The sequence below is a fragment of the Lycorma delicatula genome, chromosome 2 (genome assembly GCF_047948215.1).
Source record: "Lycorma delicatula isolate Av1 chromosome 2, ASM4794821v1, whole genome shotgun sequence".
NCBI classification, from domain to species: domain Eukaryota; kingdom Metazoa; phylum Arthropoda; class Insecta; order Hemiptera; family Fulgoridae; genus Lycorma; species Lycorma delicatula.
Window position 1 is genome coordinate 26,347,960 of NC_134456.1, and position 22,418 is coordinate 26,370,377.

At 30.7% G+C, this 22,418-nt stretch overlaps 1 protein-coding gene across 4 annotated transcripts; it reads right to left on the bottom strand.

Moving 5' to 3' along the window:
* Positions 1 to 459: 459 nt before the first annotated feature.
* Positions 460 to 22,329, bottom strand: LOC142320581 (uncharacterized). Of its 4 annotated transcripts, none has more exons than XM_075358534.1 (5): positions 22,183 to 22,329; positions 19,559 to 19,764; positions 17,377 to 17,528; positions 8,796 to 8,972; positions 460 to 5,491 (listed from the first exon to the last, which is right to left on the bottom strand). In XM_075358534.1, exons 3-5 carry the CDS (start codon positions 17,509 to 17,511, stop codon positions 4,535 to 4,537), a joined length of 1,269 nt encoding a protein of 422 aa, XP_075214649.1. In that variant the 5' UTR covers positions 17,512 to 17,528; positions 19,559 to 19,764; positions 22,183 to 22,329; the 3' UTR covers positions 460 to 4,534. The 4 variants fall into 4 exon arrangements, with proteins under 4 accessions (XP_075214649.1, XP_075214652.1, XP_075214650.1 ...); XM_075358537.1 differs by having other exon boundaries at positions 22,169 to 22,329; XM_075358535.1 differs by lacking the exon at positions 19,559 to 19,764 and having other exon boundaries at positions 22,169 to 22,329.
* Positions 22,330 to 22,418: the final 89 nt, after the last annotated feature.

The window sequence follows — 22,418 nt, forward strand, 5'->3', positions numbered from 1 at the left end:
AAGACTGAAACAGTTATATTCATATTTATATAACTGGTAAATTTCAAAGAAAACAACATATCAACACCTTCAGTGCCCGAATGTACTTTCTTGCTTCCAGAAAGAACATAAATAATACTTGTAATTTTTATCATTAACTTGTATTTTATGTTGATGTTTCAAAAATATCGCTTTGGTTTTTACTTTGTTATAATTACTGAATGTATTTATCTTTAATTTTGTTAATAAATTTTCATACACATTATTATAATTAAATACAGCTGCAAGATGTAGTGAATAAATGTTCACATAAAAGTACATCACTACGATTGATTAGATCAATCAGTACAATTACTGATTGATCAACATCAGTACAACTGATAGATCATCATTATCAATATAAAATGTAATTTGAAATTAATCAGAGTTATTATAAACATTTATTTTCTTGATTTAATATGGAAGTGAAATTATTTTTCTTTTTTTAGTGCATCTTTAAATAAATTTGCACTGGAAAATTTTTCCAAACAATTTATAGTTAATTCAATAATTTATAAATAGTGAAATTTCATTCCTTGTTTCATAATTTTTTTATTAGTTAAATAAAAACGTATTTTAAAAATTCTTTTTCCATTTTATACATTTTAGCCTCAATTAGAATAAAAGAAATTATTTAAGTATCACTTAATAGTGATATTAATTTTTATTAGACAATTTTTAATTTTTCAGTGTATTCATTATGAAACTTCTAGTACACAATCTCATGGAGCTTTGTTAATTTACCACATTTAAACATATTGTAAAAATGATTATATAACTCTATACAATTTTATACAATTGTAGATGAACTTCTGAAATAAAATGATGTAGCAAAATGAATAACCGACTCAAACACATTTGTGCATAAATCTAAGAGCAGTGATTCACTGACACTAGTTAACAGCTGTCTATATATAACCGATGGGTTATATATGGACAACTGTTAACACTTGCATACAACTGACTGGCACTGCGCCGAAGTCTTTTGTACACATGTGTGGCTGTCTGAATTTCTGTTACTTGCAAACAACAAATTTTTTATGAAAATAGATTTTTTATGGAATTTTGAGTTATCACAATGCATTTTCATAAAAAGCAAGCATATGTGCAAACGTTTACTTTTCTGTCTCATCTGTAAGTAGTTTAAAATACTGCAAACAAAATTCTGACCATCTCACCGTGTGACGCAGCGCACAAAGCAAGTTAAATAAAAGAGTACAGTAAAGGATGGAGTAAAATAAACAATAACCATCTAAATTTAGTTTAAGCTGTTACATATAGTTTATGAATATCAAAGATTTTTGAGTGATAAAATTTAGATAATTTATTTTAAAAAGAAATAAGAATGATTGAATAGGTGCAGTACACAAACAACACTAAATCCACTAAAATATAATTTAAAAAATGGGTTAACCCATTAAGTACTTATTTTTCTATATTTTATACACCGGTAACTTACACTAAAATTATTCTATTAAAATAATATACTAAAGAAGTAAATGTGATTAACAAAACTGTTAAAAAAGTGCACCATATACTGAATTCATGTATCTGTTGAATATGCATATGTATATACAGACTGTATACGTGACATGGTCCACCACAGTCTGTCTATGTGTAAACAGTGTGTTTGTATACAGTCCAGAAAGTAGTACAGATGTTAATAAAACAGGTTATTTTAATAATTACATTTTTAGCCTCTAAGTTTACATTTTGCTACTTTATACAGACAGCCGATAATACATAAAGCTATAAGTAGAGGAAAAAATTTTATTCAATAGATATCTTACAAGGATTAGTTTAATAGGCAACTTCTACTGGTTGACAATGTCTGCACTAAGAAATGAGGTATACATGTATGGTTAAAATTACAATATTTTGTTGTTACATAACATACTTATGTATATATACATGCATAGTGATTATAATCTTGAAACAGCAATCACTTCCAAAATATTTTTACATTTTTGTTAATTTTAAATGACTTTTTTTCATTCCTAACATTTATAAAAGAAAATCTAAGCTTGCATTATTATGTTAACATAAGCTTATATTTCATTATCATGTTATATGAGTTGCAGATCCCTCACATCACTGAGAATTTTAAATAAATCCTTTCTTCCAATTTTTATGATCCTGTAGAAGATTAAGATTAGGTATTTATGATACCTAATAGTTTCTCTTATTTGTATGTTTACTAATAAATACAAATAGCATTAACAAATCTAAATTCATGGTTCCCCTTTTCTAATCATACATTTCTGCTTTCCAAAGCATATTAATACAGAAATAATATCAATCTATTTTGAATCAAGTTTCAAGATTTCTTAATAAAGAGATAAGTTTTCTTCTTTAAGGTTTAGTGATACTAATCTTTTCTTTGTTAGGTAATAATGTAATAACACCACATCTTATTACTACATTAAATTAGATTTTTTAATAAGTTAATTTCATTTTTTTGTTGTTGCAAATATTATGTGGGTTATTCATGAATGAAAATGTAAGTAAAATAACCATTTTACAAGTGAAAAAGGTATTAGAGGATGAAAAAACTCATATTTTCTAAAAAAAAAGCAGATAAGAAAATAAAATGGACAATATAAAAAGTGACTTGAAGAACAGCTGCTGCCTACTTGCCCATAAAGTTCAATAATTTTCATTGAAAATGCAAAATATCACAGTAGGAAAGCAGAACCTGTGACCACCATATCACGAGAAAAAATGTATACAAGAAGTTTAAAAACTAAAGGACTTCTAGAATTTAAGGAATATATTGAGGTTAGGGTTTACTGAAAAGGTGATTAATCTAAAAGTGTAAAAAATATAAAATTTATAAAACGTAAAAGAGAAATTTTTTTATTAACATTATCACCTTGCACTGCTAACTTAATTTTACTGTTAGGAGTCAATTAAACAGTCACAATGTGACATTCAAAAAGAATAATGTTGATTGGAATCATCTGACAGTAAATAAATGTAATTCTTCTGTTTATTTGATAATCATTATTGAAAAATAATTTAGTCAACTGGAACAGTAATTTAAATATGATGAAAGAAAAATAACATTATGAGTGATTTATAGGTAATAAATTGACAGGTTGTTATATTAAATTGAACTAGAAATAAACATGAATGGATCAAATAGATGGATAATAATTGCCATTGCTTTATAAAGTACCTTGATTAACCTGACAACAGTTTTTCAATAAATTCCTGAATATAACATAAAAGATTTTAATAATTTTTAATAATTGCTGTGGCAATTAAAAAACATTTTCATGTGTTATTAATTATTAAATTACATTAAGATGGTACACATAAACTGTGTATTTAATTCAAGTAAATGTTTCTATCTAAAAATTTATAACATTATAACACTTAAAACAACTGTTATAAATACAAGTATATAAAGCACAAAAAAATTTTTTCTGGACTGTAATTAAATTAATTATACATTAATTTATACATTAAATTAATTATACACTGTAAGTGTTATGTGTCAAAATAAAAACCAAGTCATAAAGCACTAAATACAAATTGAAATCTAATTTGTAAACTACTACACAGTATTGTCTACTTAAATATAGCAGGCCTACCCAGAGATGTTGGCTAATTCAATAGAGAATTTATGAATGAGTTCTAATAAAAAATATAATGAAAGAACATGATTATCGATATCAATTTTACTTGTGTTTATTCCTTTTGAAATTAAGCGGAATTTTCCAAATAAAATTTTTTTATGCCATTGTTACTTATTAATGAAACTAACACAGCACTGATTTATGAAAAAATGACATTTACAGTGATTACATGAATAAAAGAAAACACAAACATTCATTTACTGTATACAAAAAATTGCTCAACTACTTAAATGTAAATAATTATGATGATGCCTGGTGATTATCACTATTTTTAATAGTACAAATGAAATTAAATTGAGCTTTTTAATTTCTTAAAATATATTTTAATATTAAAAATGCTGCTATGCATTTAACAACATTTTAAGACAATATTTACAAAATATGTTGTGAACAATACAATATCTACAAAATATATTGTAAAAAGATCTTAACTAAATAATATTCATATTCACCATTCAAAGGTTTTTGATGATAAAGAGAGGTTTAATGACAAGCCCAAGTCAAAGGATTTATATGTACAGATAAAAAAGTTATTTAAATAATAGCAACACAATAAGATCTAACATATCACCTAACAGTAATGTTTTATCTACTTGCTTAAGGAATTCTGAAATCTATCTTTTTTTTAGAAAAATTAAAAATATTTTTAAAATGTTCATAGTTTGGTACCCAGCAACTGATATACTGGCTAAAAAAAATACCACTGATAAAAGATTATATATTTCTTAAAATTTTTAACTATTTTCTCGTTACGATTTCTATGAAAATCTTAATACTAAATTTAAATATACTTTCTCATTAAAAACAGACAGTACTTCAGTTATTTGTAATGAATTTAATTTCTATCAGCAATAGAACGGCAAGAATAAAATATTTCAATTCCATAATGATGCACTTCTAATTCTCTCTTCTTCTTCTTGAAAATGTTTTCGGATATGTCTATCAAATGCTACTTTCTGTATAAATGGCAGTGTACAAACTGGACATCTAAATGTTGACCTTTCCTTTTTCCTATGCATTTCTATATGATCATTTAAATGACCTTGTTCACTGAATGATTCATTGCAAGTATCACAAACATAGGGTCTGTCACTTGTATGTGTTTCCATATGAATATTGAATTGTGTAACATAATTAAAAGAGCTGTTACAAATTGTACAATCAAATTTTCTTTTACCAGCATGAGTTCGCATGTGTTTAGTTAAATAACGTTTACGACCAAAACATGCATCACACATGTCACACTTGTATGGTTTATCGTTTTGGTGGTCACGTAAATGAGAAATGTACGGATCTTTTTCTGAAAATGATTTTCCACATGACTCACAAATATATGCAGATGTATTATCAAAATGTTTGGCACTGAATGCATGCGCTTTCAATTCTAAACTTGTGGCAAATAGAGAACCACAGACCAAGCAAACAAATGGTTTATTGTCAGTATGTTGCTTCACATGAACTCTCAAAGTTTCAATTTTTTGGAAAGCCATGTCACACAACTGACAGCTATATGGACGATCACTGCTATGAGTTCGAACATGTGCGACTAACATTTCTATGGAGCTAAAACCAGAGCTACAAACTTTACACACATGAACAGGAATCCGACTGTGCAATTCCATATGCTTTTCAATATTTTCCACAGATAGACCACAAAGATTGCATGTAAACTGTTTAAATTCAGAATGCATCTTCACATGAGAATCATACAATGCTTTTTCTTTAAACACCTCTTTACATGTGTCACAATGAAAGCTCATACCTGAAGATTCTTGCTCTCTTACAGTTTCAACTGAAGACTTTTTGATAGATGAATCAATAATACTGCTCTCCTGTAATATAAAACATAATGTATGAGATACACAAAATTTAAATGAAATTACATATATGGTTATTGCAAACAATACGCAAAAGGACCAAAATGAATTATAATTTTTTTCCATTATGAAAGAAAAATTATTTATTGTAGAAGACAAATAAAGTGATTTTCAATTTTTTTTTCAAGGGAACATGATAGTTTATGGGACTGCAAGATGGTTAATATTATTCATCATCTAGCTTTGTTATTTCTTCTTGAACTGCTTAAATTAAACAAGATCTGCAAATTACGAAAGTTAAAAAGGAAGAGAAATAGTAATTTTTGAATTTTACTCACATTGCATTAATTTTCAGAATTTATTTCCTACTTTTTTTGATTAAGTTTTTCTAAAAAGAAAAAAACGCACAGGTGAAAAATATAAAGTTGTTTAACATAATTTTATAGTGTGTATCTACCTTAGTTATATATTCTTGTTTCAAAATACCTGTGTATTATTTACCCGTTTCAAAAACACAAAAGAAATAAAGATTATAGGAACTGTTTCCCATAATATATTGATTTTGCATTACCTATTTTTTACCATTTCTTTCCATCCTACTTCCGTATTTCATCAACATTCTTGTTTGAGAGATTTATAATATTTGTTAAAGGTGCTTATTTGAACAGAAGTTATTTTAGGATAGAAAAAACTAAAAAATAATATTATATTTCACAATAATATGTTTCCCTTTATGGCTATCTTTAATCAACTAATAAAGAATAACAGAATTTTTTCTCTCTTTTCAAATCAAATATCCTGAATGATACATACATACATGTATGAATGAATTGTAGCACTCATTATAAATGGATGAACATAAACAATTAACAACAAATGACTAAATTATTGTTATTAACAGCTGAGTATTGATTAAAATAAAATAACTGAGGTAAGCAAGCGCCATCTGTTTATTTCACATATATAGGTGTCAAATTCAACATAGCTTACTTTAAAAACATGATGACGTTTGCCTAGTTCAGTTATTTCAATTAATAATCAGCTTTTAACAACAACTGTTTTGTTGTTAGTTGTTTATATTCATCCTTTTATAATGAATGCTACAATTTATAATCCCATAAAGTGTTAAGTACAAAGAGTAATCTGATTTTTGATGGCAAAAAACGATTCTGCAGTTAAAATTCACAGGAAAATTTGTGAGTTTTATAGGCCAAATATTAAAAGTGATGATAAAGACAATGGTGCCATTCATTTTGAGAAAGAAATGTTCATGATGAACATAGCAACTGGCTGTTGCTGATAATGGACAATTTGAGTGAAACATTTTGAGAAAACTGGTGCTTCACCGTATCACAATTATCTTTGATATTTCTTAATCTACGATTTATGAGTTTTTTACTGAAAAATTGGGCTTTAAAAAATTAAGGGCCAGATGGGTGCCAAAGATTGTTAACTGACATAGGAGAAACATTTTGCTGCAGTGTGCTAATTTTTGTTACATTATGGAAATGAAGATGACATTGTTATGGGAGATGAAACTTAGATTCTTATTCAAATGTCAAGACAAAGTAGAAGTCAATGTAATGGCAATATTCATCATCTCCTAGACTGAAGTAGTTCAAACAAGACTATTTGGTAAAGAAGCTTATGGCTACTGTTTTTTGGGGACAAAAGAGGTGCCTTGCTTGTATAATTTTGATCATGGAACTACTGTGAATGTCTACGTATTGCAAAATTAAAAAAAATCTTAGAAGAGCTATAAAAAAAAAGTGGGATGCTATCTTGTGGGATTTTGTTTTTTTTATGACAATGTTCAGCAACACATGGCAAATCAGACAGGGAGACAATTGGAAAAAATCTTGTTAGAAAATCTTCAGTCATCGGTTCTATGGTTCCTTGGCTTAGTTCCGAGCAATTATTATGTTTTTCTTCACCTTAAAACAGTGGCTTACATCAAAAAAATTTAACAACGATGATGAATTGAAAAATGTAGTTACTGTGTGGTTTTTAGTCACTAGCATCAAAATTTCTTGACAAAGGAATGAAGAAGCTAGTGAAACGCTATCAAAAAATTGCTTTGATATAAAGTCAAATTTAGAATTCATAAGGACATAACTTGGTTTTTCCTTTGTGATTATATGCTTCAGTACTTAATAAGTGACTTCACTATTCACTGTGTTGAAGCTGAAGGCAAGATATGTAGAAAAGTAGTAAATAAGTGTAGGTTTTTATGCAAAATTAATAAAGTTTGTTCATACTTTTCAGTTTTGTTTTTATTTCAAAACAAACCTTACCTAAAAACATACCTTGTATATGTGTGTGTGTGTGTGTGTGTGTGTGTGTGTGTGTCTAATATATATATATATATATATATACATATGTACTTAAAATAGTCTGTCTCGCTCACAGATTTCTACTATTCCTTGTAAAAGTAATCCCTATACTTCTTATTTAATTAAAATGAGAATGAACACTGCATGTGGTTGTCTTAATATGTTATCATAATACATGGATTGCATGTTAAACAAACTAAGTTAAGATTAATTATTTTAACTATGTATATTTGGATTGCTTTACATATTTAAAATGTTTTTCTGTAAACGAATTAAGTCAAATTATTTCAATCACATTGAGTGTAACATAGCAATACTGAACAGAAAATTTATACTAACATACAAATGAAATGGCTTCCCATCTTAAAACGAACACTATGTTTTATTACAGTGAAGTCACCAAACAGTACTAAATTATTTCAGAATTAAGATTAAGGAAATGATATATAAATATATATGCTTTTAAAGTCTGTTTCTTTCTTCAGAAAAAAGGAGTCACAATGTATGATAAATTAAATAATCAAAACCAGTTATTTTTATGTATATTTGAATCCTTATTTTACAAAAATTGCAATGAAATATTGAAACAATTTTTACAACAGACATCTTTACACACGACTAACTTTACATTAAAAACAAATGTATCTGATAATGTACACAGCTTGCATTCATTCTGTCTAACCAGATTAAGTTACACCAACAAGCAACATACCTGCTTTCTTTTTCTGTTTAGCCTGTGGAACCTCTGTAAGGTATTACTTTAGAGGATTTTGAGGATGATATATATAAGTGTAAATGAAGTGTAGTCTTGTACAGTCTCAGGTCAACCGTTCCTGAGATGTGTGGTTAATTAAAACCCAACCACCAAAGAACACCGGTATACACGATTTAGTATTCAAATCTGTCTGTTTAAAAGTAACTGCCTTTACTAGGATTTCAACCTTACAACTCTTGACTTAAATCATACCTACATAGCAACAACTTACACTAATGTATTTTGCACTTGGATCCATCCGAGTTGCAACAAAGTATCTTGGATCACTCCATGAGTTATAATTTCCTCTTCCACTTTCTTCATTATTCTCAGTTCTTTGGGGTGGTTCAGGATTAGTCTGTGATACTACCAGATTCTGCACAACATTTCTTGATTCTTTATCTTCTTCCTAAAATAAAATAAACCAATAAGGAAATAAGAACTTAATAAAAAAAAATTTGTTCTGACATAAAGTCAAATTTAGAATTTGTAAGGAGGTAACTTGATTTTTCCTTTGAGATTATATGTGTCGGTACTTAAAAATGTGACTTCATCATTCACTAACCATACTTTTTATTTCACAAATTCCTTTTCAGAATAAAAATTAAATCTTTCAACAAAAAGTAATATTTTGCGAAAAAAAAATAAATATTGTTATATTAATCAACACTTTGGTTAAATTTATACTTATAAAAATCGTATTACAATGCAATGTTTTATTTCTATAGAAGGATGAAATTAATCAAATAGTAAGTAAAAAAATTCAAAAAAATTATACAGTTTTTTTTTATTTCATTCAATTTTACAAAAAAAGTTTAACAGGACATTAAACCCTACAAAAGTTTCAGCAACATGTATATTGAATGTTTTGTTGAAATTCTAAACAGGGCTACAATCTCCCTCTGATTTCATATGTTATGGTCAATTTATACACTAGAAATGGATTTTGCAAATAATTTCAAGGGGAGAAAAGTTAGTATAAATAAATTAAACAACCAATTAATGTGTATAAAATAAATAAATTTGAAAAGTATTTTCTAAAGGGATAATAAACGTAATGCTTGTGTAACAGAGGTATTGCTTGTCCAAGTCAAATTGGCACAGAACTGATGAACAGCATACCGTACATCTTGTTGCCTAATGAGTACAGGTTTACAATACTACTCGATTAAAGACAGTATGACACTATTGTTTATTCCAATCAATGAGCAAATTTACATCTTATATTTATTAGTTACTTATTTAATCCTGAGTTTATATATTATTAAATTAATAATTTATTTCTTTATTAGACACTGAAATAAATATGTTATGCAGACTAATTGACTATTACTGATTAGTGTTTAGGCCTAAATGTATTTATTTAGTTTTATAATTGCATAAAATACTGTTTATGCTATGCTCTTCGTCCTTTGTTCTGGGAATGGCGAACAACCGTACGCTAGCCTAGGGTATGAGTTATAAGTAAGAAAAATTTCTTTATTCAGGTTTGTATAAATAATAATCAAATGATGTGTCATTCTAAAAATTCAATCTTTATTTATACAAACAGTTCCTGATTCATTCAGAGAATAACTTGTTTTTGTAAATGATTCCATTCTAATTTATACTGTATTTGCAGTTAAAACTTGTCCAGTTAATTGTGTGTATCCAAAGAGTATAAGGTTATTGTCCGATTATAACATTCTTTGAGTTTCAATTCTTGAAAGTAGTTGGAAGTCTTAAGTGAAGTTTTAAAAGAATTTATTCGCATTAAATAACTAAAGTTTTATTGGCTCTATTCATATTGTAGTGAATTGATTTTATTATTTTGCATATCTGCCTAATTTAAATGGAAAAGGCATTCACCGCCAAGGGAAAGAATTTACACACAATGTTTTTAATTACATGGCAGGAGGAGCTGCAGTTGGAATGTTTGTTATTGATCCCAAAAAAGGTTGTAGAACGTGCTTTGTTTACCACAGAAGTCTCAAAAAGAACAGTTTAATGAATTACTGGTGAAATAGCATCGGAAAAAACTCATTTCTCCTTGTAAAGGAATGAGGTGCTCACGTTTGCACTCAACTTTTTAACCACACATGAAAAAATTGGCAAAAACATCAAATTTTTAATTTGAATCTATGACTTTCACATAATTTTACATATCACCCTCAAAGCGTGTTGTCAAATCCATTCTGAGATACTGTTGTAAAATTAATTTTTACTTTTTAGCTTGTTTAATTTAAGAGTGGTGTTTTAAAAATCTTTTTTTTTACATATTTTTTATTTTCTACTTTTTAGTCTTCATAAGTTTATACTTTACAACTACACTAGCGCACAGGTTTAAGCACATTTAGTGAAATATCGGATTAGTATATTATACGATAGGGGAGTGCAATCAAAACATGGGGCTAAATGATTTAATTTCCAGATAACCAAGATTTGATTGATCAAGAGTGTACCCGATGCGTTAAACAGTTAGTGCTCAACCTACTGATACATAAGCCATTTGAATCGTGAAAATCGGACGAACGGTTGCCGAGATATTACAGTGGCACCCCATTGCACTCCCTCATTAATTTCCGAATGTTGGAAATTAATGGGTAATGGGTCACTGGATCACTGGGTTGAAAAGATTTTTCAGAGTGCTAGGATAGACTGTTTTTGAGATATTTATGATTTTCGTCTGAAAATTTGGATCTGGTTAAAAAGTACTACATTTTCCCAAAACTTCGGTTGTTACTGTACAGAATTTCTAGTAGCAACTTTATAACCTAATATATATCTCACTTAAAATTTCTTTCACTAAGAAAATATCCATGTAAATGAGGTTGCATAAGTTCAAGGGGCATTATTTCACTTAGCAACTTAGGGGCACCTTAGCGAGTTTATAATTTTACTAAATTGTGTTGTCATCAGGAGCAAACCTGTATGCAAAATCTCAGAGTGAATAGATAAGTGGAAGTGCTTCAAAATTCAACTGAAACGTTCCTTACCATGAATCTCACATACATAGTCCAAGAGTGAGTTAATATAAGAGTGGTAAAAATAAGTTAGCTAAATATTTGTGCATTGTTTTATTTGGTTATGAATATATTTATTTTTTTATTTAAATATAAGATTAAAAATAATTTAAAAATGTATGATGTGAATTTATTTATTGATTGGAATAAACATTAGTATAAAAATACTAAAAAAAAAATTATACAAGCTATAACTCACTGAACAGATATCAGTCCTTTTAACACCCCCTTAGTGCTGACTCCTGATTACAAATTACATAAAAAAAGTTAAATTAATAATATATTAATATCTAATAACGTATACATACATATACACACAAACAAATATATATATATATGTAATATGTAATAACAAACATCAACTATGATTACACTACAGTATTCGGTCATATTAAAAACTCATACTGCATAAATATACAGTCTGTTAAAGTCTTCCAAAATATGCAGTTTTTAGATATGGAAACCATGAGTATCAGGAAAGGACTATGAAATACCTTATAAGAAATGATCAAATTTACATAAAATTTTGTGTAAAAAAAAGAAGACATTAAGTGCTCTAATGAAATGATTCAAAAGGCTTTTGGAACTTACTATGCAGAAATGAGCAACTTATAAATGGAACAAACAAATGCTTCCAATATGATCATTAATTAAAGATGATGAAAGAGCAAGACCAAGCACATCAATAACCAATAAAAAGTATAGGACAAATCATAGTTAACTGTTGTATTACCATTAGGGTTGATGGATGGTACTGAAGGCTATATATCACATGATTTGACAAAAAAAGATTATGATTATGACAAAAAATTCACTCTTTTTTCTGGCATGAGATAAGTAGCAGCTAAATTTGTTTCAAAATTATTAAGTTTTAATTAAAAATTTCATCATCAAGAATCTGTTGAGGAAATGATTAATCAGTACCTAATGATATAAAATTGCTCCAACTTCTTATTAGAGGAGATTAATTGTGGATGTTCAAGGTCTGTCCGAAAATCATGTCATCAAGTCTACAAGTATGAAAAAACCATTTATTTACATAATAATAAGAATAATAATAAATAATATGAGTACATTAAAATTCTTCAAAATATTGTCCCTCTGATGTCAATAAACACAATGAGCATGGTCTTGATCTTTGGTTTGCTCATTCAAGCCTTCTTGGGGCGATGGGATGCCAAGGTGTGCCACTTAGCACTTTGCCTCTTCATTTCGGGGTATTGGAATATCCACATTTCATCACCCATGATAACACTGCCCAAAAAATGAGGATCATTTTCACACATTTCCAAAACATCTCGACAAATTTCCACTTGGCAAGATCTTTGGTTGTCGGTCAAAATTCTTGAGACAAGCTTTGCACACACTTTTCTCATGTGCAAATCCTTGGTAACAAACTTGTGGATGATAGTTTTTGAAATATTTAACATGTCGGCCATTAAACAAACACTCATTTGACGATTTGTTTGCAAAAGTTCCACACGAGTCATGTTTTTATCTTTTGAGGAGGTTGACAGGTGTCCAGCATGAGCTTCATCTTCGACCTCTTCATGGCCTTCCAAAAATGTCTTGTGCCATCTGTAGACTTGCCAAGTTTCACAAAAACTTGATTGCGTATCTTTGTTCCAGTGAGCGGTGCATTGCAACTTGTACAAGAGATAAAACAGAAGTTTACGAAATCGCTTGTCCTTCACCTCTGAGAGCTTTGAGACAAATGAGCAAGCATTCGCTCGGTAGTTGACTTACCGGACTTTCTTTCTATTCTACCTTTTACAAGATCAGCTTTATTGCCTCTGGCAATAGAGGCTATGTTCATTCATGACTGAAGGTTTTGATATCTATCGATAGCATTTTCATTTTTATTAGTTAATGGACAATACGTAATAATAATAATATTATGTCATCTTATCTCAAGAGATAATATTAAATAGAATATTATTTCTCAGTACTGATTATAATTTTATATTATTTACTGGCATTATTGGTTTAAGCGATAGCATGGTTAGTAGCTTGACTACTCTAGCTTCAGTATTGATATTTAATTTATTCTTGTTTATCTTACTGGTCCCTCCATAATAATGGAAGGGAAGCTGGCAGAAGAACTGGAAATCGCCCCTGGGCCTATGACTTCAAGACAGTCTGCCCATCCCGGTTGCCACTGGTGCTGTAACATTTGACCTGCTTGCCCCTTGACATGGAGATGAAGGTCCGGTGGCTTGAAAAGCTAGCCAAAGAACTCGGGAAAAACATGGATAAAAATGTTAAAAGAAGTATAAAGGAAATTGATATGGAGTTCACGGCTGCTGAAAGACTAACCTCTGGTCACTTTTCACAAACAAAGGATGCGTTGTATAAAGTCTTTTTCAGTGCTATTTTTGAGCTGGTGGTCGAGTGTGTACCTTCCCCAGTTTCACAATCTTGCTGTCTGAGAACTGTTACAACGATTTTGTGCTCTTACTGTTTAGACGATTCATACCCTTTTTGCAGGGATTCAGAGAATTTGGCACACGATTTGTTCAAGCATCCGCCTAATCGTGGTGAAAAGAATGGCAACAACTCCTGGTTGCAAGTCTCTGTTACGAGCAAAGGGGCCCTTACCCTAGTCCTGATTGTGCTATTTTAGAGTGAAGGCTGTAATCTGTAACTGTGTGTTGATCTTTGATTTCTCACACTTGATCCAGTAGCGGTGAAGAGGCGCCAAAAGTGACAGGAGAGTCTCCAGCTGCTCGTGGATCGCTGTGGGTAGTCGTCATGCTTGTGGGCTTGTGCCCAACATCTAAGTAGAAAGAATACAGCGAGCATTTTGTGCTGTTCGTATACTGTTAGGTCAGGGCATCTCTGACTATGACAGATGTTAGAGAGGTAAGTAAGAAGCCTAGCTGGATGAGGGGGCCGGAGCCTTATCTTTTGACCTCCTCGAACAGTGGTCCTGACAACAATAGTTCAGAGGTAGATATAGGGATGACCACCTGGGAGGGTATGAACCCACTTATTGAAGAGTTTTGCAAGCCAGGGGCAGGCCTGGCAGTTCTGCTCCTTTGGCCTGTGATGTTTTGGTAGAACTAGGTGGCTTGTCTTTCTATTTAGCAAACCCCAAGAGTACTAGTGCTGCTACCAAGAAAAGATTATTGCCCTGACTTGAAATTTTCTGAGCGGCTTTCACAGCTCTCATCAAGGGGTATGAAAATCTTGCCTCACAGCCTGAAGTAACTGTAGCTGAGAAACTGGCCCCAGCCCCGATGCAACCGCGTAGGTATGCTGAGGTGATTAAGGGCCGACATGGAACCAGCCAGTCCTCTAAGAAACCTGAAGTTGTGTTTGTTGAAAGGGTGGAGGGCTTGACTGTGTCCAGCAGTCAGCTGAAGACCTCCAGGCTCCCTTCTGGGTGACCGGAAAGGTCTTAAAATTAGGAACATTAAAGAGACTAGCAAGGGATTAGTTGTGGTAGCAGATGGTAAGGAGACCATTCAGGCAATTAGAGAATCTGCAGTGGTTAAGCGATTGAATGTGAAAATAGACCCGAAAAGAACGCAAAAGCCCCATATTATAGTCTATGATATTGACCGTAACCTGACCGACAAAAATCTTGCCCCTCATTAGGGAGCAGATCACTGATTTGGATAAAGCCGCTTTCCAGCGGGACTGCAGATTGGTCTTTAAAACAAGTAGGTGTGATACCCAGAAATATCACAGTCTTTGAGGTAAGTTCTGGTCTCTTTCAAAGATTTACATCTGTGGGCAGACTATTTATTGATTTAGGGTCCTGCCATGTAAAAGAGCACGTGGACATCCAAAGATGTTTCAAGTGCTGTATATACGGTCACAGGGCTCAATTTTCCAAGTTTGCTTTGGTGTGTGCTCATTGTGGTGAAGAGGGCCACAAGCGTGACAACTGTTTGCAAAGGTCTGAGGCTCCAGCCAGTTGGAATAATGGGGGCACTAGTGGGTGCGGAATTCCACTGTACCTTTGACAGATGATCAAGTTATATCTAACTGGGTATAGGCTTGTTTGCTGCCAGGAAGATGGAACAACTGAACATAATCTATACAGAGGAGTACTGCAGGGGTCGGTCCTCAGACCAATCCTCTGAGTGTTGTCAAATAACGGGGTCTTATGCATCCCCCTTCCACCAGGGGTGATGCGGATGACCTCGGTTCGGCGGTGGAGGTTGACACAGTTCATGAGGATACCGTTAAGATATGTGATGCTTATCAAGCCATCAAAGAATGGATGGCGGGGATGTGCATCATGCTTGCCTCTGATAAAACAGAGATGTTGGCAATTTTTGTTGCCAAGAGAAGCCTGAAGCTGAGACTCACCTTAGAGAGAAGATGGGTCAAAACCTGCGATTAAATACCTTGGGGTCTGGGTCAACATGAGGCTTCAGTTTGAAACAAAGACCATCGAGGCGCCTGCCAAAGCGAATGAGGTTGGTTGTCAGTCTCCTACCCAACTGTGATGGCCTAAACCAGTTGCGGAGAAGACTGCTGGCAGGAGTTGTATATGCCACAATGTTGTATGATGCTGAATTGTGAGAATGGTGGTGAATTGTGTATGGTGCTGAAGTGGACGAAGTTTTGGCTGGCCTTTTACCTATAGACCTGCTGAGTGAGCAAAGGAAGAGACTCTGGGCATTGGGATCTCTTATCTCCTGCTGATAACAGTAGAATTTCTGCTAATATTGAAGATGAGTTGTTAGGAAATCTGGCTAAGCAGGTGGGACGAGGGGACAAAAGGGCGGTAAATGCACCGTATTGTCAGAGATATTAGAAGCTGGTACTGAAGGACTCATGGCTCGCTGGATTACTCTTTAACGCAGTTCCTGGTGGGCCATGGAGGCTATAGAGCTTACTTGTACAGATTCTGTTTGGACCGTTCAGACCTTTGTCCCACGTGTGCTGAGAAGGAGACACATGTTTATTTCAGTTGTACACGACTTGAGAATGAACGCCAAGAGATGCTGGAAGCCCAAAGCATCTCTTGGCGATTCTCCAGAAGAAAATCAGAATATTATGATGAGAAGACCCCTTGAATGGAAGGCTATAGAGGACTACATTAAGTAAGTGAGTGACAGATTACATGCCTTGGAGGAAGCTCAACAGGGAATTCAACGCAGTGGGTGCCAGGCCAGACAGGCTCGCAGCTGAGTGCTCGACTGTGTGGGGGTTGTCTTCATGCAATGAGGTTGTGAGAGGTTCAGAGGTAATACTCAAGAGTGTTTCTAGAAAGGGGAAGGGAAAAAAGATTGGAATGGCTATACAGGAAGAATAATTCCATTGATCTGAAAGTGTATCTATTAATAAATTTCAATAATTTTAAACAGTCTTACTATAACATTCAATTATTGTGGAATTATGTTCCATGAATTTATCACAAGATCCCAAAATCAATAAAGCATACTGTTTGGGCATTTCTGTCATGCAGTGTGTGAAATAAGGCCAGATTTATAGAAGGATAATTTTCAGATTTGCACCACAATAATGCACCGGCTAATATTGGAAATTCTGGCCAAAAACACCATAATACAGTTACCACCACTACCTACATCATAATATTCACTAGCGACTGTAATTTTTCAAAAAGAGAAAAAAACAGAAAACAAGAGTGTTTTTTCTACTACTTTCACTATTTTGGAAGTATAAAACATAAACAAAGGTGATTACAGGATTCTTTCAAATAAACAAAATGTGCACTAACTTCCTGATCAAACCTTGTAGAAATAATCTCACAAATTTCTAACAGATTAATATTTGTTTATTAAGATAATAAATATTATAAAACATAAATCAAATCTAAAATAATATGATTACCTCTGCATTCGATTCATTTTCACTTAGCACCATATTAACTGCAACAAAATTTCTTGCATCTTCCCATGGTTCTATGTCTCTAGCTCCTTCAGTTGTGGATTCTCGTGGCTCTGAAGAAACTTTTTCTGCAGACATGTCCCGTATGAAATGATCTAAAATTTACAAATGATGCAGGATAAGTAAAATGAAATGGAAAAAAGTCTCCATACATACTGAAATATGCTTCCAGATCCCTCTAACATAATCATCCTACTTGGTAGTGCTGGTAAAGCAGTTAGGAAACCTACTAATGTGTTCAAATAATATATTTGACCTACTGTAATTTTTCATTTAAATATAATTTCTTTTTTTAAGTTTGGTATGTTTGTAACGCTCATACTGTTTAATCATAATGAGTACATACCTTTAACACGAAAAATTTGCATTCCATGATTAATATCTCTCCATGTATATTCTCTAGTATGTTCTATGTAAGATGATTAGCAAAGGTTGACTTTATGCTTGAGTGCAGTTCTTGTATGTTTTTATAGTGCAATGTGTAAGGAAAATGTTGCCTTGCTTGTTCAACAAATTTTAGATTCTCCTATACAGAAACATTATAAAATATTGTCGTATATCCCTCACACTCAATAAACCCACTACAGAATGCAAAGGTAAAAACCAAATTTCTAGAACCCCACCACATCCAAAGTAGACAAAAATTTACTCTGAAAGCATACAGAAAATGCAACTCAACTGATGAATCTAATCAACACTTATTAACAAATTCTGCATCCCTGATATCTGATATGCAAACCTACAGTAACTACAATGAAGCACAGAATATAGTGACAGCTAAAGTATAAGGATTACAATCAACCTTTACAAATTACGTCATATTAAACTTTGAACATATGTTGCATGATTTTTAATATTAACCACAAAATGCAAATATTAAATACAGCACATGAAAGCAACAAACTCAATAGACTGAATGAATATGAAATTTACAATCCTCTTTATCTGAAAAGAAAAAAATTAAACACAAGGTAGATCAAATGTACTTTAAGAATCCATTCTAAATGAGATTCCTAACCATTTTATGACAGGCCCCCAACAACAGACCTATCAAAACACTGATGAAAGAGCTGCTTAAAACATTAATAAGTTCCTCTGAAAGCACATTCCTAAGAATTTAGAAAGCAATTCATTTTTAAAATTAATTTTTAAGAATTTACATATAAATAAAATAAAACTGTTGACTAATAATACCTTCTGAATCTTCTTTATCTCAGAAAATATAGCTATTATAAAGTTTAGAATAGCAATCATAATAACAGAACTTTTTTGGTTTTTATATTAGCAGCTAAAATGCCATTACACAAATATTAAATTTTGTGTTTTGATTAGAAAGGTCATGGTCAGAGTCATTAATGCTGCTTGAAGTTGCAAATGGAAAATCTACAATGAAGATAATAGCAGTTTAAAATAGGCAAAAATTCTTTGTTGATGGTTGTGTTAGTGATTAAGAAGACAATTTTAGTAGGTGCTTGTCTATCTCAATGAATGAAGAAAATATAAGGCATGCTGTAAATACTGTTTGACGTGCTAAAAGAAAACTTTCATAGAAATGGAAATAGCATCATAGTTTGGATATCAGTCGCAAGTTGCCAACGCATCCTCCAAACATTAAAGCATCCCTGATGACATTATGGCCAATGCAATAAAGCAGTTGAAGATGTTATCTCAAAATGAGTTCCAGAAATTTTTCCAGCTTTAAAAATATTGACACAAGTGTGTAGCTGCTGAAGCAAGCTACTTTGAAAGAGATAATTTTTAAAATGTTTTCATACAAGTTTTTGAAAAATAAACTAATTCCAAGAACTTTTAAAGTCTACCAATTATATATATATATATATATATTTGGTAAATTTGGTTCATGAACTGTGAAGTAAATAAAATAAATGAATAACTAATTTTATAAGTTCATTAATATATTTTTCATTAAATTCGTAAGAACTTTTTCACTTTCACAAATTTTACGTATTAATTTGCAATATTTTGCCCAAAATTATTAAACGTAATTAAGATTAACTGGGTGTAGATCATGACATATCTCAATCCCTACAGCTAAATACTAATTAATAAATACTTCTAATTAATAAAACTAGATTATAAATTTTTTAATTAAATTTTAATTTACAGAAATAATTTTGATCTTATAGCGTCCTTGGAAATCACTGTCAAAAATTCTTTTTCTTCCTATTACACTTCATCTTTTTTTTGTTCTACAAAATCCATTTATACATTCCTGACTCCTGTCAGCTTCCACATATAACAATACTCTTCCATAACAACCATAATTTATTGCTGAACGTTTTTTCTTAACATTCTGTCCACCACATTTACCTGTAATTATTTTCATTTGTATATTCTTATAATAAAATTTCTAAATTTTCTATCATTCTAACGTCAAAATTAAATTTTCTTCCCTAAGTCTTTTCTGCCATCATAATTACAGTAGAACACTGTTTAACTGGTTTAGTTATATAAGGCACATGCTAATAACTATAATACAGAATTAAAAAGCATGGTTTACTAGTATTCAGTAAAAACTTTTTCTGACTTTTTTGTACTATATACTATTAAAGTGTTTGGCAGTATGAAAATTAATACTTTCATGATTTCCCACATTAATCTGTGGGAAGCATAGCTTTTACTCAATAAAAGCTATGATTTACAGTACTGACAGAGGAGGCTTGAAATTCACTGATTATTAAAGAATCATATATTTAAATATAAGTTTATTTTTATTAAAGATATATTATTAATTTATAAATTAAATATAATTATTACTTTTTTTTGGGGAGGGGATGATGAACATTGACTAGTTACGTCATTTTGTCCTATGAGAATGGAAATTTGTAGTACATGAAAAATGTCATGCCTGACCAGGATTTGAACCCAGGACTTCTAGATGAAAGGTTAATTAATTGTGATAATGCTTTATTAAAAATAACAAAAAAAAATAGTAATTAGAGGATGACTGTGTTTACCAATAGCCAAAAACATTAAGCAGCAGGTTATTAGCAAAACATAAAAATGTTGTATTTTATAGATAATTTTGTTACCTTTTAAACAAGCAATTTTAAAAGAACTTCCAGCAAGGGTTTTATTGTGTAAGTAACAGTGTTTCAAAACTATTTAATCAGTGTAATAAATCTACTCATGTATTAAATTGTTTAATGCATCACAGTATTCATATGATCTATTGAAATCAGCAACAACTATGTCATCAAATACAAATTTGACAACATAACGTCACTTCCCAGTTGCCATGCAGGTGAATGTTAATAAAGAAAAACATATTAACACACTCTATGGTTTATTTCAATTGTGTTTCAAGTATATCAACCAAAAGTAGCAATTATTGTAATCTAAAGAACAATTTTTTTGTCAAGATTATATCAATAAGGGGAGAAATTTTCTCATTGGTGAATGTCAGATATCAAAGCTTTAATTTTAGTAACATTTCTTGATGCACTTGCCATTAAATATTTACTGTTAGCTTCAAGTTTAAATTAATTTGTAATTAGGGTTCACTTTAATGGTAATAAACATTTACACACAGCATAAATAACTATGCTTGATTAAAGAACAACCTGTTTGATAGTTGGCTACTAAATTTGTATCTTATAACAAAAAAATTAAATTATTTTATTTTATACATTAGTTTAAAAAATTAACTTATACTTTATAACATGACTTCATAAAAATTATGAATATTATTAATTATAAAGGATAAAGAGCTTAAATCATCAAGTCTAATTACCGACAACTAACTAAACTATACTAACAGTCAGACAATAGTTTTCTTGTGAAAACTCAAAAGAAACTGCCTAACCACCTTTGATTAAATTCAAATAATTCTTTATTATTCTTTTAAGTGAGCTGTCTATTAATTATAATTCAATAACAGGTAGTATGATAACCATTCTTTTTGTTATGCTTTCTTTAACCAGCAACTAAAAAAAAAATAATTTTTAATCAGCCATAAGCTGTTTAGTTTATTTAAAATGAAAAGGTTAAAACAACAATGAATATAATTTTACCCTTTGCAATCGATTTGAATATTAATAACTACAAATTAATTCTGGAGGCAAAAAATTATTTCAATTTAGAAAACTCAGACTATAATTTCTTCTCAATTAAGCAGCCAGAGAAATTTTCAATATTTGAAGATGATTTATAAGTGAAGGAGAAAAACTTTTCAAACAAAACAGATAACCGAACTATTTTGTTGAGCTTGTTTGGCATTGTACACAGAATACAATTTTGTAAAATCATAGAACAAACCACATTTCTCAACACTCAAATCACATTATATAAATTTCATACAATAAAAAATATTGCTTCAATTTAAAATATACATATTGATGGGTATAGATAGCATAAATATTATAAAATTCACCTAATGTTTGTCATAAATTTCCAACTTATTAAAATCTTTTATAAACATATAATGAAAAATAAAACTTGAGGCTATTTATTTTAATTTTTCTTGCAACAGGTATTAGTCTCCTGCAACAAGAAAATTATAGGAACTTTACCTATCTTGAATCAGGTGGGAACAAATTTCTGCACTTCCTTTTCTGTTATACTGGAAGGCATAAAATTATTTCTTAATATGATAAAACGTACAACGGGCAGTACTTAATACAAACTTCAAGCAAACATAAATAAAAACGTAACCAAACAATGTTACTAATTATTCTAGCCTTGACATTAACTAAAGATAAAAAAAAAATCTAACCTAAAATACTTTACCGACTAATTTTACAAGAAATTAATCCAGGTCATTTAACAGTCAAACAAAAGTACCAGAACCCAAAAATATTACTCTAACAAAAAATACGGTTTAACAATTCTAACGAGCACCTCACACAACCGGCAAGGTGATTAACCCCGAAAACAATCTTTTTACTAACAAATAAACAAAAACGCATAAAAAAATATTGGCTCTCTGAAATTGAAATTTCCCTCTACAATTATTAAATTTTAAG

Bases quoted from the DNA above. Each gene is read 5' to 3' on its own strand.
- LOC142320581 (XM_075358534.1), bottom strand. From the start codon at position 17,511: ATGTCTGCAGAAAAAGTTTCTTCAGAGCCACGAGAATCCACAACTGAA. The intron at 8,973-17,376 runs GTAATCATATTA...ATTTTATTTTAG, and splicing joins AAAATGAATCGAATGCAGAG to GAAGAAGATAAAGAATCAAG. The intron at 5,492-8,795 runs GTAAGTTGTTGC...TTTATATTACAG, and splicing joins CAAGTGCAAAATACATTAGT to GAGAGCAGTATTATTGATTC.